Source organism: Pelodiscus sinensis, chromosome 10, assembly GCF_049634645.1.
Source record: "Pelodiscus sinensis isolate JC-2024 chromosome 10, ASM4963464v1, whole genome shotgun sequence".
NCBI classification, from domain to species: Eukaryota; Metazoa; Chordata; order Testudines; family Trionychidae; genus Pelodiscus; species Pelodiscus sinensis.
Genome location: NC_134720.1, coordinates 31,611,936 through 31,636,061, shown reverse-complemented (window position 1 = coordinate 31,636,061; position 24,126 = coordinate 31,611,936). Strand labels below are relative to the sequence as shown.

The 24,126-nt window shown below is 42.5% G+C and overlaps 2 protein-coding genes across 4 annotated transcripts in view; one reads left to right on the top strand and one right to left on the bottom strand.

Annotated features, from left to right (window-relative positions):
- The window catches only part of GFM1 (G elongation factor mitochondrial 1), a 71,066-nt gene that overhangs the window by 10,686 nt on the left and 36,254 nt on the right, over positions 1-24,126 (bottom strand). The window contains exons 14-15 of the mRNA XM_006123452.4: positions 2,413-2,575; positions 1,791-1,935 (exon numbers count right to left, since the gene is read on the bottom strand). Coding sequence (XP_006123514.2) covers positions 1,791-1,935; positions 2,413-2,575 — 308 coding nt within the window. The remainder of the gene's footprint in view (positions 1-1,790; positions 1,936-2,412; positions 2,576-24,126) is intronic.
- LXN (latexin) lies at positions 3,533-24,117 on the top strand. Of its 3 annotated transcripts, none has more exons than XM_006123450.4 (6): positions 3,534-3,815; positions 7,464-7,526; positions 8,237-8,414; positions 8,802-8,926; positions 18,236-18,298; positions 23,796-24,117. In XM_006123450.4, exons 1-6 carry the CDS (start codon positions 3,687-3,689, stop codon positions 23,892-23,894), a joined length of 657 nt encoding a protein of 218 aa, XP_006123512.1. In that variant the 5' UTR covers positions 3,534-3,686; the 3' UTR covers positions 23,895-24,117. The 3 variants fall into 3 exon arrangements, with proteins under 3 accessions (XP_006123513.1, XP_006123512.1, XP_006123511.1); XM_006123449.4 differs by having other exon boundaries at positions 3,547-3,815; positions 8,802-8,938; XM_006123451.4 differs by lacking the exon at positions 18,236-18,298 and having other exon boundaries at positions 3,533-3,815; positions 8,802-8,938.

The following is a 24,126-nucleotide window of genomic DNA, read 5'->3' as shown; positions in this document are numbered from 1 at the left end:
ACTGGGACTGGCTCGCTCACTGCAATAAGTAATTTTCCACTTTAGGTTTTCTCACTTTCTTATCCACATCCACCCTGATTAAATTAGCTCTTATGTAACACTCATCTCTATATCCCTACTATCTGTTTCTTTTTCTTTCCCTTCATGCATCTGATGAAGTGAGTTGCAACTCAAAAAAGCATAGGCCATAATAAAATTGTTAAGTCTTTAAGGTGCACCAGACTCCTTGTTGTTTTTACTACAGAGGAAGATGATTAGAAAATGCTGATGTTAGATTCAATGGTAATGAAGTGGGGTTTACCCACGAAAGCTCATGATTCTATATATTTTGGTTAGTCTCTAAGGTGCCACAGGACTACTCGATTTTAAAGTTACAGACTAACATGGCTACCCCACAAGAGGGTTTACCTCCTATGAACCATTAATTATGACTATTTTGCTGAATGGACATTTGAAGTGCAGAAAGAACCATTTCCTCAGGCTGTCTTCTCTTCTCAATAACCTGAATTTATTTTAGGCTCAGGGAAGTATCATCTCAGATACTGTTAGAAAAAATTACTTCCCTGTTTCCTTGGGGAATTAACAACTCTTACAGAGGTATGACACATACACCATGTTTCCTCACTTTTACTTAGATGGGACTTCTATTTGCTGTTCAGCTGGATGCATTCAAAAAAGATCTGACAGCGTCATTTTGAAATTATTTAACAAGCATTTGAAATAATCAGTTTTAGTGATGGGGAAGAGACATGATCACAATTTGTACTTTAAGAAACAGAAAAATAAACCCATCTTAAAATAGATCAGTGTACAGATGTTGTATTTGACTTTGAAATTAATTTAATCAGTGACAAATGCTTGGAACTGAGCAATCAAGACAGGTTCCTATGACAAGTTTTATTATTTCTGCAGAATGTAAAGGCTATGGAAAGTTTTCATCCCTTCTAACCCAAGTTCTATTTAGAATCAACAGCTTCTCAGTATGGTTGGAAGACCAGCTTCTAGAAGAAACCCTTTACTGATCTCAAAAGTTGCCAATTCCTTATCCTAGTTGGTATGTCATGTACATTCATTAATTTGTAACATTTACACAGGGGAAATAAGGTTTACCATTAAAATATCAGAGTATATGTTCTTTCAAATATAACTGTACAATCTAATGTTGTTAGTGAAGAACATAAGACCATATGGAGATACTCAAGGAGTATGAATTAGGAAGTAAATACACAAACATTGGGCCATATTTTTATTTCAGTTTCATTAATGCAAATAAGATCAGAATCTAGCCCATTGTCTAGCTAGGAGCTTCTGAGTATTATATTCTTCAATTTTGTGAATCATTCTGATAAAACTTAGCAGTGCTATCATTATATGCTAATAAAGCATTAATTTTATATCATTAAAAGAATCAATGTATTCTGTAGCAGGTACCACCTATTCTGCATGCAACTCCAGGAAAGCCTGTTCAAACATCATTACCTTTACAGGGTGATTAGGGAAGGGGTAGTTCCCAGTAAGATCTATGCAAAAAGGGTTCATTGTCTCCTTTCTACAAATTCAGGGGTGAAGTCACATTTCTCAGAAAGGCTGTTTGGAATTTCTACAAATCTTATACATCCACTGCTCAACATAGGTTAAATTCAGCTGAGTGTCTCTGAATGGGAATTGTGTATGAATAGAGGCAGGTAAGCAAGCAATGAGCATACAAATAAAATCAATAGCTTAATTTGGTTTTAACTAAGATCCCATCATGAACATATAGAACAGCCCATCTTCAAGCGGGTTGATACCTTGTTTGAGCGCCCCTTCGCCTGCTCGGATGAAAGAGTATTCATTAGAATCCACCATGTGATGTGCACCATCTTCTAGGACAAACCGGACTCCAGAAATCTTGTGACCTATTAGAGGACCCTTTTCACAAGCTTCACGGAATCCCTGTGGAGAAGTGTCTCCAAGTCAACAATTTTCACTCCAAAATACAGTTTTAAAAAGGATAATGTTAATGGCAGTGTGTAAGGAACAGTAAACTGCCTCAAAAGATTAAGCACCAATCTTTTTGCTAACAGAAAGCAAGCTTCACAGCAGGTATAATCCTAAACTAGTAATTCTAGTTCTATTACTTGACAAGAAGAAAAAACAAGATGTAAAAACATAACATAGTAAAGAAAAGAATGTTTCTCCCGCAAGAAGAGCTTCTCAATTACATGGAAAACTGGAACTCTTAGGAATTGGGAAAAACACTGTAAAACCACATATAGGCCTTGATCCTGCCTGAACTTGAATTCAACGGTAAAACTCTCATTGCCTTCAATGAGGCAGGACTGGTCTCCTCAGGGATGACAATGCAAGAGGAAGGTAAGAATTGTGCAACTGTTGTATAATAAATACAAAATATTAGAAAATACTTGTCACCTTTTCCACAGCAGGTACAAACTGCTTTGGGACGTTGGTTCCAACAGTTCTGTCTTCAAACTCCAACTGAGTGTAGTTCTCTGGATCCAGAGGCTGTAGAACCCCTATTACTTTACCATACTGACCTGCCCCACCAGACTGTCTCTTGTGAGTATAGTCAAACCTAAAAAGACAACACACTGTGTTATCTATCATAGAAGCTAATCTATAGTCATAATTCCAAAAGAACATGTCCCTATACAGACAATTTGCCTTATCCTATTTTGATATGCATAACCAAAATAACTATGAATTTCTATTAATCACTGAAACAGCCGCCAATTATATTCAAGGAGTCACATGATGAATAGCATGATTCACTACTCTAAAGGAATAAAAGGCAGGAGAGTACTTTATAGGTCACTACAGTCCAAACACTCCCAAATAGTCTATACTAAAAACATAACATAGCTTACAGATGCTACTATGGAATATTAGCAAGGAAATCAGAATTCTTGCAGCCTCAAATTCATTTTCTTTTGCTGTCTAGCCTCCTCTTTAAGTCAAGATCCTCAAATGTGAAATCACATTTGTGGATGCAAAAACTGAAATGTCAAAACATGTCTAAAGTGTTCAGATACCTAAAGAAAATCTTGACAGAAAGTCAGGGATCTAATTGTCATGCAAATGTCCCGTGTAACAGAGAATGAAGAAATACAGACAACACTTTTGCTAAAAAGAAATGCAGTTTTTTCATACAGCATTAGCTGCTTAAGCGTGGATGATCAAGACAGTCCCCTATACCAACAGGACAGACAAACTGGACAGGACAGTCTTTTAGGGGGCAGAATAAGCTCCAGAAGTGAATATGCCTAATCACATGTATTAACAAAGAATGCAACAGCAAAAACTGGATTTATAAAATATGGACAAAAGCAGAAGCTGAGACACAGCTGATTACAGACCTGTTATTAGCACGGTTCATTTTAGGGGCAGTATTTGGAAAGGATTCCACACACAATGTTCAACCTCCCGCATTAGATCGTCCCAGATACCGCCGCTCATCATTCCTCCTTCGCAAAAGCGAAAGTAAAACACAGCTGCCCCGCTAGGTGCCGAACAGGTGTCCCGCAGTAGCCAGATGTGTACCCGCATCAGCCGCGTCACTGCGCACGAAGGCTCTGCCCACACTCCGCCGAGCCTGCTGCTTCCTGCTTCCGTGGGAGCGGCAGCTGAAGGGATCGTACGTTCCCCGACCCTTCCCGCTTGTGCCAGCGACTAAAACGCCCTGCTCCATGGAAATCCCCCCGTCCCACTACCCAGCTACGAGAGCAGCCGCGGTAGCACGGAACTACATCAACTACCAGCATGGCGGCCCCAATAAAGTCTTTATGTTGCAGGAGGTGACCAAAGCCAGCAGGGAGGTGAGTGTGTGCAGAGGGGAAATTATTGTCAAGAGCGACCCATGAACAAGAACGAGCCCCAGCGCGGTTAGTCTGGCTCTAGAAAACTGGACGCAGCCCAGCGCATTCGGGGCACGCTCGGCGCAGAGTCGCTAGTTTCCGTGTTGGCTATGGTGTAAAGGAAATGATTGCTCCAGGGCCCCTCCCTACTCCTCTCCTCCGTGCAAGGGCAGGGAGAGCTCCCGTTTCCTACCCTGGGAAGTGTCTCATAGCAGCGACTCACTCATGTTCCCTGGCAGAAGGGCAGCAGAAATTAAGTAGTAGTGTAATTCCACCCAGCCAAAACTTCGGCCCGCTGTGCTACAGAAAGCCATAGTTTGCTTTAGCTTTGTGTCTCAGAACATTAAAATGTATCTTTACATAAAATGGACTTAATCATCTAATGTTAAAATATTGTTCCCACACAGGACAAAGTTTTAACCCAGGAAGATTTAGGCTAGATTATGATTCTGTTATGGTGTAAAAAGAAGTGTTCAGACAAGTGAAACTAGTGTTACCCAAACTCCTGATTTTATCAGGGATATTGCTATATTTGGGGTTGTGCCTAAAACTCCAGTTCCTGAAGTCATGCAGTTTTCTACATTCGTTTTTTAAAGAAGTAACCCTCACAGTTACAAAGAAAAGCCTGGAACCAGAAGCTGCCGCCACCACCACCACAAATAAAAATACCAGAGTCATCATTTAAAAGCTCATATATTTAAGTAGGACTTGACTCATGAAAATACTGTCATGACTGAAAGTAAGTCATGTCAGTGCTGAAAATAAGCCAAGCTCATGTCCAGTTTGGACCACAGACAACAAAGACAAGCCTGAAGAATGAAGGAGATTTGGCTTCAAGTTCTCATTTCTGGACAAGTTTGAGATACCAGAGACACTCAGCATTTAGTTTTCTAGCTCATAATTATGCTTTGACTTTCTTCAATATAACAGCCAGTTAAGAAAAAACTTCACAGTGCATTACTAAAACAATCCAAATCAAAACATGACTCCTACATAAGATGCCAAGCATTTTGAGTAAAATTTGTATCTTTGGGATTTAGTCAATACTACTCCAACTGATTGTAATGAGAAATGCTTGGATAATCTTCTGCACACATTTACAAAAAATTATCCACATTATGCTTTGAATTAAAAAAAAATTATCCAAGCTGTTACTTTGGTGTGAAAATACTAAGAGGGTGGCGTGAGTATTCCCGATAATAAAAAGAATGACAAGTTCTGCTTATAAATAGCTCCCAGAATTTGTGATTAGGTCTTCGTGTTTTAAAATGAAGTGCTAAAAAAAAAAAAAAACCACACCACACAGAAGATTTGAGAATGTCTCTACAGTTTCTGTAAAATATCAGAAACCAAACACAGTTTCACATTAAAAGAGAAACAGAAGAGGCTCTGGACACATGCAGGCTTAAATTTTACAAAAACTTACACATATGCTTGACTATTCCTGTGTGTAACATTACTTATCTATGTGTCTCTCTTCAGGATCAATACCTAAAAGTCTATACACTCAATGTATGTGTGTGTGTGTAATATGCCTTCATTAGAACTTCACTGTTTTCAATGACTATGGGTACTCTACACAGCAGGGCTAAAGCTGAAATAAGTTATGCAACTTGAGCTACATCAACACTGCAGAGTTTTTGCGCAAAAATTCACAGAGCATCCACACTACAAGCGCATTTTTGTGCAAGTACAGTAGATCGTCTGAAGACAGGGCTTTTTGCACAAGTTATTCCTTTTTCTACTCTACGAGGAATAAGCCTTTTTGCGCAAGAGTTCTTGTGCAAAAAGGCATGTGTGGATGAACAACGGGTTTCTGTGAACGGCCATCAGAGCTTTCTTGCAGAAGAATGTTCATGGCAGTTTGGAAACTCTTTTGGGCAAAAGCACATGGCAGTGTGGATGCGCTCTTGTGTGATCTTGAGCTGATCCTGGGCTCCACTTGGAGCTGCCCGCTTAGAAACGCCATGGGGAACAAGGGGCCAACAGGGTCTACCTCACTGGCCCCATGTTCCCTGCAACACTTTCACCTTTGAAGTGTAGCAACAGCCCCTAGGCTCCACATGGTGCTGCCGCTTTGAAGTACCCTCTCTTCGTCCCCTCTGACAGAGGCAGCAAGGTGGGGGAAAGCAACTAGTTGTTCACATCCCTAACCCCCATTTGATAAATAAGCTGAATTGTCTACTGGACCGTGCACCTGTCTGGGAGCCAGGAGTTCCCAAATTCTAATACTGTTTCTTACTTGATAATGGTGTTGTCTTGGAGAAATGACTTGGACACTGAAACAATTCTCCACAAGAGTGTAGTAAAGATCACTCACTGTTTGTGCATTTTGAAACTGGACCACAATATAAATGGAAAGTATTAATAAATCTGTGTCACTAATTTAAGCTTTATCTTTATTGTTCTTACAGATAAGAGTTGGGGCAGATCTGCTCAAATATCCCATGCTCTAATATGTCTTAAGTGACCTTGCACCTACTAGTGGCACAAGTCTAAATAATAAACAACTTGTGCTCATTTTCTTTTTTTGTAGTTCTGAAGTATAGAGACAAAGCTGTTTTTTCATCTTCACTATTCTTTCCTCTGACTTCTTTTAATATCACATCGAACCAGCAGAGAAAGCATAAGTAACCTGGTGGTGGTAACTTTTTGCAAAGACTATTCTCTAGTTCAACACCTCCTCTATTATATAGTCTGTTGTGCTGAAGTACTTGGCTACAATGTGATTAAAAAGGGGTTTAGTCTTGCCTTGCAGCTATGAATCAACTATGTTCCAACCTGAGCAGCCATTTTGCTATTGCCCAAGCAGTTAGCACAGTTCAGGAACACAGCTAAATCCACCTACAATGCTAGTATGAAACGTTAAATAGTTGGGAAAGGACTACTGTGTAGTAACTGTGACCCTAACACTGCAGCTTCTTCAGTACTGGTGAGACTTAAGGCTCTGTCTGTATCAGTATTACCACCTTTACACCAACAACCTCATTTAACCATGCTTGGCTGGAAATATACTGTCATCATGGTTACTATCAGAACAGCTGGGGCTCTCTCAGCACAGAGCTGTCCTTGATTTGAGACGGTTTCAGAACACAACAAACAGCTTAGTCTTGGAGCTAAGACTATAATATTATGTACCGTTTTCATTTTACAGCTCAAATACTCTTAAGACCACATACAGTTCTTAATTCCTGGAGAGTGAAAGGCACCTGATGCACAGGGCCCAAACAACACTTATTATTTGTAATACTGTAGTACTTAAGAGCCATAAGAATGGGATTTACATGGCAGACTGGCCCCTGCATGTTCCTTCTGCACTGGATGTATTTTACATGACTGGACTTTAATTAAACAGGACAATGACAAACTAACCAGATGTGACATGAGGAACATTAGTGCTATGTATTAAATGATTATCACTACCTTTAAGTCTGGCCACATATACTCAAGAAACAAATCAATAGTTGAATTTGTACCATACAGAGTGGCAGTGTGTATTGTTTGGGTTATTCCTGTGAAATATGATAATCTCTATCTTGCACAGAAATGAGGATTAAAGATTGATCAGCTTAACTTAAATATATATATATATATATTTCCTCCCTTTAGGACATTTCTGGTGTTGGACATAAATACCACCTTAAATTTGCAATAGAAGACTTCCTTCACAAGGTCAGTTCTATTTTATTTACTTGGATTGTGGACGCTCTAGGGAAAGATCCATTTTTAAATTATGTGTAGTCAGCACCCAGTATAATGGGTCCCTGCTTGCTCTCTGTTCAGTAAATAATCATTTGAAAGTGATCTGGTTGTAAAACTGGAGCACGATACAAATTTCAGAGCTTCCTTCATTACTAATCAGGCCACAGGACTAGATTTAACCAAAATAAGAAACAGCCAGTTTCTGCACCAACAAAGCCCTAAAAAATAACTTTTTGCTGCATGCCACCATGCTATGGCACTTTGTTCAAAGATGCAACTAGTATATTAAAAACAAAGATGTCTTGGTATCATCTACTGTGAGTCAGATGATGTCTTCAATTTGCAGACTTCATTTGAATACATTTCTATAGCTAAACAACAGAAGCAGAATACTGTCAAATTTATATCAAAATGATATAAAAGGGAAAACACCATCATTAAATATATAGCTTTGATAAGTTCTATATAAACTACATAAATCTGTTCATATATTTAAGAGTAATTAACATTTTGACCCTGCTTATATCTTAATGAAATAGTCTGTATATCCTCACACATTAGACTTGCAGAGAAAATTGCTACTACTAAAAATAGTAAAACAGATACCTTGTGGGGTTTCTACATACTGTCTATTTTATTTTATTAAAATTGATAAAATCCATTAACTATTTCGGTAACAGGACAATATCATTAACTGCACTGCTCAAATTCTTTATTATCTGGGCAACCAACACGCTGCACCACAAGTCCATTTTACAGTGGAAGGAGAACTTGGGAAGAACACAGATGAAGCAGATAACAAATTTTACAATAGACTCAAGAGCCTTCAAGAACCATTGGTTGCACAAAATATTCCAGGTATGAAAAGTTCACCTCTCTCATCCAAACTTTAGTGTTAAGCCCAGCAGCAGCAAACAGTCATTAGTTTTGAATATTCAGAGTTTGACTCACCATTTTTTAAATTGCTCTTGCCCTGAATACTTGCAAGGCTAGTTGCTTTGCTTTAAAAATATATAGTTCATCACTGTTGTCGGTATTACAATAGCTATTAGAGGCCCCAACTTATATCAGGCCCTCATTGTTTAAATTGTGTACCTAAATATTGGAATAGACAATCCCTGCCCCAAATAATTTACCAACTAAATAGAAAAACCAAAGAGAAGAAGGAGAAACAGACCTTTCCCAAGGTCACACAATTTGTCAGATTTTCACACATTTAATACCAATTTTTACTTTGTTTCTCAGACAATCATGGCAACATGTTACCAGAAATGGAGCCCATCAGACATCTAGCCCTGGTTGCCTGTGGTTATATAATATGGCAGAATTCAACTGAGAACACATTGTACAATTTGATTCAAATCAGAAAGGTCAGGCAGGTGGTAAGTAATATACTAATCAATGCACTGGGATGATGATGATGATAATTTGGAATACATTCAGAGAAGCTACCATGTAAAACTATTCCATTGTTAAAACTATAGACTTCCAGAGGATAAGTAGAAACATATACATCTGTGAATCTCATTGAGATTTGGACAATATCAAGAATGGGTTCTCTGCCCACCATTTACAAAACTGCATCAGGAATGTCTAAAGGGTACGAGTTAGCAGTCTGAAATATGTATGTGCTGACTGACCTATTCCTTATCCTCTCCACCTTAGTTCTACCGATATTTCCCAAAAGGATTTGGATTTATATATCAATACCTTAAAAAAAAAAATTCAGGACAAACATACGAGGACTGCTTGCGCGCTCTAAGTATTTATGCCAGAGTCATCACGGTATTAGTACAAGCTGTTTCTGGAATTTAATATTTAGTGTCCCCGTTTCTGAATTCATACAATTGCATGTTTTATAGACCATGTTACTAGAGCACTCAATGTATGCAATTAGATATCACTCCCAAAGAGTGCATCAATAACAGAGCAAACCTGCCCACTCCTAATTCCCACCACAAAACCCTTACCTAGTAGGGAAGTTAACAAATACCTGTTTACATGATTAACCGATAAGCCTAGGCTTATCAGTTAATCCTAATGGTTACATACACACATACCCCTTATTGCCTCTGTCTGAGGGGCAGCAGTGGAGGAAGTGGCAGGTGGGAGTCAGCTTTCAAGCCAGCTCCTATTAACTAGTTATGTCAAATGACATTTTCCCTGCAGAAAACTGCACTACTTTGCAGCACATATCAACCTACACCTGTAATTCCTACTCCTCCTGAGAAAAGCATATCCTAGGATTGAGTCAAAGCAGAGATAATTAAAAGAATTTATTTTTAAATCATTCCTATTAATTTCTTGGTGTGTTGCACTTTTAACCAAGTAAATGTTTTTTCTACTTTAGAAAACAATGCTCCAACTTGATAACTGGAGTGTTCTCCTAAATCTTCTCTTCATTAATTTTGCTCCATTTCTCATACAGTTCCTTGGTAACAACAATACTGCAAGTTATAACTCTTGACAGTTTATCTATGGCTTAATCACTTCATTTGATTAGGGTTTCTTATTATTTTTCTTCCCTTCATTTACATTCTCTGTAAGTCCAGTTTACAGTATTTTTACATCCTCACAATTAAGGATGTTAAATTGCAGTTAACTGACTAGTCGAGTAGTTGATGGAATTTCCATAGACTACTCAACTAGTCAATAGGCACTTCCGGATTCCTCCTTTGAAATGTACAAGAGCTCCCACTGGGGAAAGCAAAACCCCCAGTACAGCCCTGGGCCAGCAGGAAGTCCTGCCGACTCCGGGCTGCTAGCGGGTGCCTGCTTTGAAACGTACAAGAGTCCCCATGCTCTTCTGCATTTGAAAGCCTAGACCTTGGAGTCAGCCCGGGGGGGGGGGGGGGGGGGGGGGAGTCCTCCATGCATGCTGTTTCACTTTTAATTTAACTAGATGGTCTCAGGAGGAAGCAGAACCACAGAACAGGGATAGGAAGAAATAAGTGAACATTAAAACCCAGTGGTGCCCCAAATTTTCAGATACCCTATGCAGATGTATATTCTGAGTATGGGTAAGAACAGCCCAGGCCTCAGCAGAGCAGGCAAGAAGCACAGGTAGCAGTGAGCAGCACAAGTGCTGGCTGGAGCTATTCCAGAGGATCAGGGGGTGGTCATGCAGCCAGCAGCTGCAGAAAAGCAATATTTTGAATGGGAAACTTCCATTTCTTTCCAGCTGCCAGCTGCATAGCTCTCCCCCTGCTTCTCCAGAGTTTTCTGGCCTGTGCTCATGCTTCTTGCTGCCTCTTGGTGACAGGGACTAGGTGCAGCTTGCAGCAGGGAGGTGGAAAGGAGTCAATTGGGCGATGGGACTGGCCGCAGGAACCAGCAAAGAGCCTGCAAGGTGGGGGTTGGAGGCCAGGGGATGCCCAGCAGTTCCCTTTAGAACTTCCACCTACTTCCTCATCATCCTCTAAATTAAACCTACCTTTATTCAAGCATCAGCATTCAAGGTTAAATAAACTATTTCTGCTATTTTTCATTATATTACAAAAGAACGCAGCCCACTGATAATTTGGGGACATCCTGCATAAGTTTTCTTAGGAAAACCATAGATGGCGTTCAGGAATGTGGAAATCTATTGACTCCCTATTTCTATTGTCTGCATACTGGGAAGAAATATGGATTTTTTTTCTTTTGCAATTACAGTGGAACAAGAATAACTCTTAAAAGGACACATCAACTTAAAACAATCTTACTGGAATATAATTTAGGAATCATGCTGTTGCATGGTCCTTAGTTGTTAAGACTACACTTTCAAAACCCAGTTATGGACATTCATCTAAGGTTGTGCGCACAAAAAACCCAGCATCAGAAACTCTCTTTGGGAATGAAAATTTTTTAGAAAAATGGAAGGAAAACATGGTCACAGAATGGGGAGCATCTGGTGTTTGTATTACTCTTGGAACAGAACTGGTTCATTGGTCTTTCTCCCTCTGATGACTGATTTTGAGCAGGAGTGGATTATGTGTGAACTGTGGATTTTAACCTATCTGTAACAAATACATTTTAGAACAGGGAAAAGCCAACATCATATAACACTTAAATTAGAATAAATTTCAGATCTGTGTTCTTTCATATTGAGCTAAGGTAAATTATTGGTAAAAGAAATGATCAAGTTTTGCCTTATCCTTAGTTTTTAGTCTGTTTTTGTGCATTCTGCCGTCCACATCCATCTCGTGTAACACATTACCATAGTGAGTCTTCCTACAGATCCTTGCATGTCTCACCATATCCACATAATTTAGTTTACTAGTTATTTTCCTTGTTAGCACAACTTACAAAATTGATCTTAAAACCAGCAGGATATGTACTCCTACCTCACAAAGGTATTTTTGAAAAGTCACATTATATTCACTGTTATTGGGCACAAAAATGTATCTGCACAAGAGTAATAAAGAGACCAGGGACATATAGTCCCCTTCTTTCAAGCAGAAGAGCCTTACTGAGCATATATGGAATGCCAAAACCAAAGTATTTCCTTCTTCCTTTAAAACCTGCAGAAATGCATGTGCTGTGGGGACTGGAGGCAGATGACAGGCCATAGGAGCTTCAATGAGAGTTCCCTCTCACAGATCCCTTGAACTGGGAGGCGGCACTCCCTGATTCTTCTAACCTCTTCACGCAAGGGAACAATTTATGCAAGAGGATACAATTTCTCTGACTTCCAACACCTTTCAGAGATAAGATCTGGCCTTAAAACTAGGGATGTGAAAGGTTAACATCACTCCAGCCCTTCAGGGCCCAACATGGACAGGGGCAGCTATGGCCAGGCTACAGCAGCCCTTGCCTGCGGTGGGGGGAGGGGAAATGGGGAAGAGAGGGCCTCTCTAGCCTGTCCCTTGCTCCTCATCCCTTTAATCATTTAACCAGTCAAACATCACATTTTAGGCAGTTAACCACCACATTTGGCCGGTTAACCAATTAAACAGGATTTTATGCCCTTATTTAAAACATTTACATAGTATGGACAGAGTGATCAACTGCCCCCAATTGACTGGAGAATGGGACATGCAAACATTTGCTACACTTGAAACAAGATGTATCGTAACACAAGAAGTAAAACAAGGGTTATAGCTACAGTGCAGCCTTTTTCCACAAAAGCTTATGCAAATGAAGCACAAAGTGGAATATCGCCATGCTCCATTTGCATAATTAATTAGCAGCCACTTTTGCGCAAGAGCCGTTTTTCCTCATTCTTCTTGCATAAAAGCGTCTGCTAATTAATTATGCAAATGAAGCGTGGCGATATTCCATGCCACTCTTCATTTGCATAAGCTTTACCAGAAGAAGGCTACAGTATAGCGGTAGCCAAGATGTATAGCAACGTTATAGCATTTAATTTCAGAAAGGAAAACTATGCAAAAATGAGGAGGTTAGTTAAACAGAAATTAAAAGGGACAGTGACAAAAGAAAAAAAAAAACCTTGCAAGCTGCATGGAAACTTTCCAGACACCATAATAGAGGCCCAACTTAAATGTATACCCCAAATTAAAAAACATAGTAAGAGAACAAAAAAGGAGCCACCGTGGCTTAATAACCAAGTAAAAGGAGAGATAAAAAGGCATTGTTTGAAAAGTGGAAGTTAAATTCTAATGAAGAAAATAGAAAGGAAGACAAACTGTCAAATTAAGTGTAAAAATATGAGAAAACCAAAAAGGAGTTTGAAGAACAGCTAGCCAAAAAAAAATTAAAAAGTAATAGCAAAATGTTTTAAGTCTATTAGAAGAAGGAAGCCTGCTAAAGAACCAGCGGGGCCCCTGGATGATCAAGATGCCAAAGGAGCACTCAAATACAATAAAGTCATTGCGGACAAACTAAATAAATTCTTTGCTTCAGTCTTCATGGTTGAGGATATTGGGGAGATCCCCAAACTTCAGCCATTATTTTTAAGTAACAAATCTGAGGAATTGTCCTCAATTGAGGTGTCATTAGAGGAGGTTTTGAAACAAATTAATAAACTTAACAGTAACAAGTCATCGGGACCAGATATCATTCACCCAAGAGTTCTGAAAGAACTCAAATGTGAAATTGCGGAAGTATTAACTGTGGTTTGCAACCTATCCTTTAAATAGGCTTCTGCACCTAATAACTGGAAGATAGCTAATGTGATGCCAATATTTTAAAAGGTCTCTAGAGGTGATTCTGGCAATTGCAGACCAGCAAGTCTAATGTCAGTACTGGGCAAATTAGCTGACACTATAGTAAAGAATAGAATAGTTCATCTGTCAGACACATAGATGAACAGAATTTGTTGGGGAAAAGTTAACATGGATTCTGTAACGGGAAATCATGCCTTACTAAACTACTAGAGTTTTTTGAGGGATTCAACAAACATGTGGACAAGGGGGATCCAATAGATGCATTGTACTAAGATTTCCAGAAAGCCTTTGACAAGGTCTCTCACCAAAGGCTCTTAAATAAAGTAAGTTGTCATGGGATAAAAGGGAAGGGCATTTCATGGATTGATAACTGGTTAAAAGAAAGGAAACAAAGGGTAGGAATAAATGGTCAGTTTTCAGAATGGAGAGAAGTAACTAGTGGTATCCCCCAAGGCTCTGTCCTGGGACTAATCCTATTCAACCTGTTTATAAATGATCTGGGGAAAGGGGTAAACAGTGAAGTGGCAAAATTTGCAGATATTGCTAAACTGTTCAAAATAGTTAAGACCAAAGCAGACTATGAAGAGCTTAAAAAATCATCTCACAAAACTAAGTGATTCGGAAACAAAATGGCAAATTAAATTTAATGTTGGTAAATTTAAAGGAAGGCACATTGGAAAAAATAATCCCAACTATACATACAATATGATGGGGACTAATTTAGCTACAACTACTCAGGAGAGATCTTGGAGTCATTGTGAATAGGTCTCTGAAAACTTCCATTCAATGTGCAGTGACAGTCGAAACAAACCATGGTACCTCGAATACAGGATACCGATGTGGTCGCCTCATCTCAAAAAAAGATACATCGGCATTGAAAAAGGGTTAAAAAAAGGGCAACAAAAACAATTAGAGGTTTGGAACATGCACCATATGAAGAGAGATGAAAAAGACTGGGACTTTTCAGCTTAAAAAAGAGAAGACGGGGGGAGGAACATGATAGAGGTCTATAAAATCATGACTGGTGTGGAAAAAGTGAATAAGGAAAAATTATTTACTTGTTCCCATAAGAACTAAGGGGCACCAAATTAATAGGTAGCAGGTTTAAAATAAACAAAAGGAAGTTTTTCTTCTCACAGCGCATGGTTGGCCTGTGGAACTCCTTGCCAGAGGAGGCTGTGAAGACCAGGACCTTAACAAGGTTCAAGAAAGAACTAGATCAATTCATAGAAGTTAGGTCCATCCATGGCTATTAGCCAGGATGGGTCGGAATGGTGTCCCTAGCCTCTGTCAGGGTATGTCTACACTACAAAGTAAATTCGAACTAACAGACGTTAGTTTGAATTAACTTTGATAGGCGCTACACATACAAACCGCTAGTTCGAACTTAATTCGAACTAGAGGAGCGCTTAATTCAAGCTAGGTAAACCTCATTCTACGAGGACTAACGCCTAGTTCGAATTAAGGGCTGTGTGGCCACTTAATTCGAACTAGTGGGAGACTAGCCCTCCCCAGCTTTCCCTGGTGGCCACTCTGGGCACCACCAGGGAAACTCTTCTGCCCCCCTCCCGGCCCCGGAGCCCTTAAAGAGGCATGGGCTGGCTACGGTGCCCGTGCCAGGTGCAAGCCTGCCAACACCCAGCCAGCAGACCCTGCCCAGGTCCACAAGAGGCAGGCGCCCACCTGGTCTAGTGCGGAGATCGTGGACCTCATCCACGACGTCCGCACTAGGCACAGGAAAGTGGCCGTCTAGGGCAGGATAGCTGCCAGCCTGGCCACCCAGGAGCAGGTTTGCATGAAAATCAAGGTGGTCCAGTGAGACCCCCGACCCTGAGCCCTGAGCTTAGAATGGCCGTACTGGGTCAGACCAAAGGTCCATCTAGCCCAGTAGCCTGTCTGCCGACAGTGGCCAACACTAGGGACCCTGGAGGGGATGGACCGAAACAATGACCAAGCCATTTGTCTCGTGCCATCCATCTCCAGCCTTCCACAAACAGAGGCCAGGGACACCATTTCTACCCCCTGGCTAATACCACTCCATGGACCCAACCTCCATGACTTTATCTCACTTCTCTTTAAACTCTGTTATAGTTCTAGCCTTCACAGCCTCCCACAGCAAGGAGTTCCACAGGTTGATTATTTGCTTTGTGAAGAAGAACTTTCTTTTATTAGTTTGAAGCCTGCTACCCATTCATTTCATTTGGTGTCCTCTAGTCCTTCTATTATGGGAACTAATGAAGAACTTTTCTTTATGCACCCTCTCCACACCACTCATGCTTTTATAGACCTCTATCATATCCCCCCTCAGTCTCCTCTTTTCTAAGCTGAAAAGTCCCAGTCTCTTTAGCCTCTCTTCATATGGGACCTGTTCCAAACCCCTGATCATTTTAGTTGCTCTCCCCTCTCCCACCTGCTCTCTTCCCCTCTCCCACCTCCTTTTCCCAGTCTCCCCGAGTTTTGTTCAATGAAGAGAGTTTCTATTTTTGAACACACGTGTCCTTTATTTTTGTACATCAGGAAGGGGGGCTAGGGAGGGGTAAGTGGAAGGAGGTGAGGGAGGAATGGGGTACGAGCCCCCGATGGGGAAGACTGGGGTGGCTCTGCGGGCTCCTCTGGGTGGAAGCTCTCATGCAGCCCCCTGATTGACACCCCCCCCCCCCCCCCGGATGGCAGCCTGCGGCAAGTGCAGCCGGGCTGATGGCTGAGTGCTGTGATGTGCCGAGTGTGGGCACTCAGGGCACTCCAAGCCAGGACTGCTTTGCAAGCGGGGCACCCTGAGAACTGTCTGTCCGGGGTGGGAGTCGGGACCCTTTATGCACAGCCCTCGGCTAGCCTGAGACAGTAGCTCCACGCTCTAAGTCCTAATCTGATGCCCTGCCGGCACTGCTTCCAGCCATCCTTAACCTCGGTTCAGGGTCCACTCAATGTGGACATGCTAGTTCGAATTAGCAAAATGCTAATTCGAACTAGTTTTTAGGTCTAGATGCACTAATTCAAATTAGCTTAGTTCGAGTTAACTAATTCCAATTAAGTTAGTTTGAATTAGTGCTGTAGTATAGACATACCCTCAGAGGCCAGGAATGGGTGATGGAAGAGGGATTACTTGAAGACTCCCTATTCTGTTCACTCCCTCTGGGGCATCTGAGATTGGCCACTGTCAGAAGACAGGATACTGGGATAGATGGATCTTTGGTCTGACCCAGTATGGCTGTTCTTATGTAATATTATTTAGTACCAAGAGAAAGAAAAACTAACTTCTATGGGATTTCATCTGGCATAGTGTTCTCACACCCTAGATAGTTTTTCTTTATTGCCACTCATAATACTAACTTCTATGGGATTCCATCTGGCATAGTGTTCTCACACCCTAGATAGTATTATGAGTGGCAATACCAATGGTTGGAGGACTAACTGATCCAACTGAATGCTGCCTCTAGCTTTCCAAAGATTTGTTTTCTCTAAAATATGGAAAAGCTTCTGCTGTTTATCATTCCAAAGTAACTCTGGGTTTTTTAAAATTATTAGTTGCTCTACTCAGCTTCTTTGCCCAGATTATTCAGTCTCAAAAATCTGCACACACAGACAAAGCAAAGCATCTCTATAGTAACATAAGAAAATGGAAAATGAGTCAACACCAAAAACTTAAGTTGTTTTGGAAAATAAACTCAGTATTTCTCTTGAAACACAAGATTGCATTAGTCATATCTGACACTGTAAACAAAGCTGTTTGAGCAATCAGTGTGGAGTTAAACTTTGTGTTCAGCCTCGCAGATGCTATTCTGTGGTTAAATGAATGCAGAATACTAGGAATGTTAAGGACGAGTTGACTATCCGATAAGCAAATGCTTATCAGACAGTCGACTAGTCGCTTCCCCACCCCCTTGCTGCCTCTATCAGAGGCAACAAGCGGGGAGAAGAAAAGGGGCATACTTCAAAGTGGCAACACCATGTGAAGCATGGAATCAGCTGGGGACTCCCCAACTGATCCCAGGCTCCGTGCACCCTGCCACTTCGAAACGCTGCCATGGCATTTCAAAGGGGCAGTGCAACTTGGAGCCTGGGGTCAGCTGGGGACTGACCCTGGGCTCCATGCGGCGCTGCCGCTTTGAAATGCTGTGGGGAGCCCAGTGTCAGGCATTTCAAAGGGGCAGCACCATTTGGAACCCGGGCTCTATGCGGCATTGCCGTTTTGAAACACTGCAGCAGTGTTTCAAAGGGGCAGTGCCGAGTGGAGCCCGGGATCAGCTGGGGACTCCCCAGCTGACCCCAGGCTTCATGCAGCACTGCTGCCACTTTGAAATGCCACAGCAGTGTTTCAAAGAGGCAGTGCCACCCTACTGACTAATCAAATAGTCGATGCAAAAAGACATTGACTATTTTGATTAGTCAATTACACAATACGGAACATCCTTATGGCATACAGCAAAACTAAGTTTTATCTGTTTTATTCATTACTCTTACAATATTTTGAATATTGTATTGCTGCCAATTATAACCGAATTACTGTTTTTATTAATGAAAAGATAACAAACCTCAGTCCTTATTGTCTTTTGTCTTTTATGTTGGTTCCAGAAAAGAAACGATGATTACTTAGAATTTGACTACACCATCCTACTTCATGATATTGTGTCGCAGGTAAAAGTTTTATAGTAAAGCAAAAGGGGAAATTAGATTCCCACCTGTCATGATCATGAGGGTTAGTCCGCAGCCTGGGGACTAAGAGGTTAACTACACCTAGCCAGGTAGAGTGGCCAATAGGAACGTAGGTAGGAATTTCAAACTGGGACAAAGGAATTTTTGTTTTTTCCCTCCTTTGTTCTGGGCAGTTCTCTACAGCTATTGAGGGGGACAGACACGATGTCTTCCTCCAAGTAAAGACTTTTTCTTCACTTTTTGTAGGTAGGGTAAAGTTTAGATAAATCCGTTAGGTTTCATTGTTTTATGGTTTGGGTATGGGATCTGCTGTCTGTGTACTTTTTTAAAAGATGTTTTGGCTTTTCTTTGTAATTAAGTTCTAGGCTCATGGAGTTTCTCCATGAGTACAGGCAGTCCCCAGGTTACGTACAAGATAGGGACTGTAGGTTTGTTCTTAAGTTGAATCTGTATGTAAGTCGGAACTGGCGTCCAGATTCAGCCGCTGCTGAAACTGACCGCCAGTTCTGACTTACATACAGATTCAACTTAAGAACCCCAAGCTCCCCAAGTCAGCTGCTGCTGAAACTGATCAGCGGCTGATTCCAGGAAGCCTGGGGCAGAGCAACTCTGCCTCGGGCTTCCTGTAGTCAGCGCTGGTCAGTTTCAGCAGCGGCTGACTTGGGGACGCCTGGGGCAGAGCAGCTGGGGTGCTGCTGGGTTGCTCCAGTAGCACCGCTCCTCGCTCCTTGGCGCTACTGGACCAACCCAGCAGCACCCCAGCTGCTCTGCCCCAGGCATCCTGATTCAGCCACTGCTGAAACTGACCAGCAGCAGCTGAATCAGGACCTGGGGCAGAGCAGCTGGGGTGCTGCCGGGTTGGTCCAGTAGTGCCCAGAGCGGCGCTGCAGGACCAATCGGCAGCGCCCCAGCTGCTCTGCCCCAGGGTCCACAACAAAAGCCTGGTCTGCTGGGGGGGAGGGGGGGCACACTAGCTGCGCCCCCTCCCCCCAGCAGACCAGGGACACGGGGAGCAGAGCCGCTCGGCTTTGCTCTGGCAAGGTCTCAGAAGCCCGGGAACCTGCCGCTGCTGCGGCTTCGCTCCCAGTGCCCCTGGTCTGCTGGAGACGGTCTCCAGCAGACCAGGGGCACCGGGAGCAGCTTACGAACGGGGCTCTCTCGCCCCGGAGCTCGCAGGCAGCAATCCGCCACCTCGATCTCCGGGGCGAGAAAGCCCCGTTCGTAAGTGCGGATCCGACATAAGTCGGATCCGCATAAGTCGGGGACTGCCTGTATATTATTTGTTACTTTTCCATCTAGTTATTATGCTTGCAACAGGAATATTGTGGTGATAATAAAAGTTTTCTCTTTTCTTTTTATTAACCTGGTATTGGTTAATGGTGATGTCCTGCTTTTTACTTTAGGGGTGAGATTTTCCCAAATGGTGTCTCCCCTGGTTTCTTTATTAATTTGGGAGGTGGCAGCAGAATTTTTATTCCCAAAATCTAGGTTTTTAAGATTTTGGGGGGAAGTTTTATACCAAAGCCTGGTAGATAAGGTTTTGGGGTAACTGCTGGCCCCCACTTCTGCATTTATCGTGCCAGAGTGGTGAAGGAGCCATGACACCACCTATGATTTGTCTTTCTAGAACCCTACAAGTAAGACTGACAGTAACATTTTCCCTCTTTGCCCTAATGCTTTGACCAGTAGATTAGCTGCATGACAGGTGAGACCATCCCTTCCCCCTGGCATTCTCCAGAGTTCTCTACCTCTCTGTATGCAGGCAGCAAACCAAGTGTCTGAGTTTATGGCAGGGCATCAGGGATCTTAAATTCTTTAGTTATAATTCTGACTACAAAAACTGCAGTGGAAAAGGGTGACATCCTGGGTTTTACCAGTGATGTGAAGGAGGTCCTTCGCAGCTGCTCTGAGATCTCTTCATCAAGGGGAAATTATTGCTGGGTGAACCTGTTCCCCTTTCTGACCATAGGTAAAGATGACAAAAATAGGTGCTAAAAACATCCTGTTCTACTTAACTGCACTCCAGTGGGAGTCATAAGGTCCAAAATGCTCATGTATTGGAGCAAGTTTGACACAGAAGATGGCCAGAGATGGGGGAGGGGCTGTGTGTTCTATAGTCAGGATCAAGAAAGCAATGTACGCAACCATCATGATGGCAAGGTCCACAATGAACTGTTCGATTGGTCCATGGAGTTCCCCTCCACACTGAGCATTACATTGTCGACAGCACCCTAAGTTCCCAAAATGACACCATCATACTACACTGTACTATGTGCCAGGTATATCTTTTTTACAGAGAAAATAATTTGCATTTGATGTAGGGAAAAATTTTTAGACTCAAAGCTTTATATCAGGGGTTGGCAACCTTTTCAAACCAAAGAGCCTAACTGCATTAAAATTCAGAACAAGTGATCGATAAAGAGCCAGTATTAAGAATGCCCATTTGCATGACTGAAAATATACAATGTCATATTATTGATAATTGACATGATGAATAATAATAGCATAAAGGACTTTATTTAATGGGACTTCTACTGCTGGGCATGCAGTTTGTGGATATGGGGGTGCAGGAGACATGGCAGGGTAATAAGGGTGGGAAACAGAGTATGTGGAGGGGCCCTGGGGCCAGATCACCTTACCTGGCCAGGGCTGGGCTGCTGCACCCAGGCAGCAATGGCTGGACAAGGGGCCGGGCCAGGATTGCCGTAGCCAGATTATGGCCTTCCCTCATACCCATGCTGTAGCAGGAGGAAGTCTGCCACCAGACACTGCTGTGGCCAGATGGGGGCTGGAGCGCACAGCCTGCCCCAGGATCAGTGCCAGGGACAGCACGCTATGGCTAGATGTTGGACACAAAAGGTTTCAACATTGTCTTTATTTATGTCAGGAGTGGGGAACCTTTTTTTAAGTCAGGGGCTCAAGAATGCAGGGGAGTTATCAGGAAGGTGAAAGCGCAATTGGAATTGCAGCTAGCCAGGGATGTGAAGGATAACAAGAAAGGTTTCTACAGGCATGTTAGCAATAAAAGGGTGATCAGAGGGTGTGGGGCCCTTACTGGATGAGAGAGGTAACCTAGTGACAGATGATGTGGGAAAAGCTGAAGTATTCAATGCTTTCTTTGCCTCTGTCTTCACGGACAAGGTCCGCTATCAGACAAATGCACTAAGCAATTCAGTATGGGAAGAAGGTGGACAGCCCTTGGTAGGGAAAGAACAAGTTGGGAACTATTTAGGAAAGCTAGATATACACAAATCCATGGGCCCAGATTTAATGCATCCGAGGGTACTGAGGGAGTTGGCAAATGTCATTGCGAAGCCTTTGGCCATTATCTTTGAAAACTTGTGGAGATTGGGAGAGATCCCGGATGATTGGAAAAAGGCAAATGTAGTGCTCACCTTTAAAAAAGGGAAGAAGAACAATCCAGGGAACTACAGACCAGTCAGCCTTATCTCAGTCCCCGGAAAAATCATGGAGGGGATCCTCAATGAATCCATTTTGAAGCACTTGGAAGAGGGGAAAGTGATCAGGAATAGTCAACATGGATTCACAAAGGGAAAGTCATGCCTGACTAATCTGATTAGCTTCTATGAGGTAACTGGTTCTGTGGATATGGGAAAGTCAGTGGATGTGATATACCTTGACATTAGCAAAGCTTTTGATATGGTCTCCCACAATATTCTTGCCAGCAAGTTAAGGGAATATGGATTGGATAAATGGACTGTAAGATGGATAGAAAACTGGCTAGATTGTCAGGCCCAATGGGTAGTGATCAATGGCTCGATGTCAGGCTGGCTGGTTGGTTTCTAGCGGAGTGCCCCAAGGATCTGTTCTAGAACCAGTTTTGTTCACCATTTTTATTAATGACCTGGGCGAGGGGACGGATTGCACCCTCAGCAAGTTCGCAGATGACACTAAGCTAGGGGGAAGAGGTAGCTATGCTGGAGGGCAGGGATAGGGTCCAGAGTGACCTGGACAGATTAGAGGATTGGGCCACAAGAAATCTGATGAGGTTCAACAAGTACAAATGTAGAGTCCTGCACTTGGGATGGAGAAAGGCTGTTCACAGTAGTTACGGATGGCTAAGCGAGGAACAATGGTCTCAAGTTAAAGTGAGAGAGCTCTAGGTTGGATATTAGGAAAAACTATTTCACTAGGAGGGTGTTGAAGCACTGGAATGGGTTACCTAGGGAGATGGTGGAATTTCCATCCATAGAGGTTTTTAAGTCTCGGCTTGACAAAGCCCTGGCTGGGTTGATTTAGTTGTGATTGGTCCTGCCTTGGGCAGGTGGCTGGACTTGATGACCTCCGGAGGTCTCTTCCAGCTCTATGATTCTATGACCCACCAAAAAAAATCAGTCAGGGACCACAGAAGTGAGACACAAAAAAAAAACCCTCCTCCCCCCCTCCCCCACAAAAAACCCTCAAGTGAACCACGCAGTGCACCATGAGGGTAGAGTATTTGGTCAAGGAGACAAGTATCAGAGGGGTAGCCGTGTTAGTCTGGATCTGCAAAAGTGACAAGGAGTCCTGCACCTTATAGACTAACAGATGTATTGGAGCACAAGCTTTTGTGGGTCTTTGCCCACGAAAGCTTATGCTCCAATACATCTGCTAGTCTATAAGGTGCTACAGGACTCCTTGTCGCTTTGTCAAGGAGAAGCGCTCAGGAGCAAGCTGGGGGTAGAAGGAGGGAGTGTGGAGTCTGGGCATGAAGGGAAGGGGAAGCACTTACTTGCATTCCCACCCCGTTCAGCTCGCAGCACCGCATTCCAGGCATGGCCTCCAGCTGCCCTCACTGACCGGAGTCTGGCCAATGGGAGCAGTGGGGAAAGTCTCCAGGAAGCACATCTGTGCACTGTTGTTCCCCAAGCTGGGTGAGAGGGGAGGGAACCAGCAGCATGCGGAGCCACTGCTTGCTCTGCTTCTTCTCCGCAAGCTGGACCCGATGGCAAGGCTCGTGGCTCTCTCACCCACCCTCCCCAGACACGGAAGCCAGCACTAGTGCTCCAATTTTGTGGGGGGCTGCAAGGATGGAGCACCAGCCCAGGGCGGGAGGAAGGAGGAGAGGGATGAGCTCGAGCTGCAAAAGAGCCATATTTGACTCTCTACTAAGCCATATTTGGCTCAGGAGCCATAGGCTGCTGACCCCTGCTTTAGATACTGTAATTCAGTGTAAAATCATCCACAAACATCAAGAGATTCCTCACCCATTCCAAATACCACCATTTAGACACCCAATGTATCTTCCATAAGAGTTGAGTTTCATCAACACCACATACCATACCTTAGCCATCTGCAGGAAGGGACAGTCCTGAAAGGAATTAGTTCACTAACTGCAGTACAAAGCACAGTTTTTGTTTCTTTTACAATTCTGCACTTGTTTTTGTTTCGTGAACAGCAATTAGGTATTCTAGTTCAATATTGTTCTAAGAAAATTTCCAGTTTTCTCCAGTACATTATGCATCTTTTTTATCCACAGGAAATTATTCCTTGGCAAATGCAAGTTCTTTGGCATCCACAGCATGGAGTTAAAGTAATAAAGAACAGCTGTCAGCCAAAACATGCAGAGCAGAACTAGCAGCATATTCAATATGGCAATAATAGAAGCTATGATGATGGGGAAGTCATGTCAGCAGACAGCTAACACAGAGATGAACAATATCCTCGCTCAGTGAAACCCTCTTCCTTCCATGTGTATTTTACTTCATGTCCAAATAAATCAAAAGGAATATTATGTATTTCTTCTCTATAATGTAAATGGTGTGATGAAGACATAATAAAATGTCAACATGCTAGGCTAATTTGGTGTA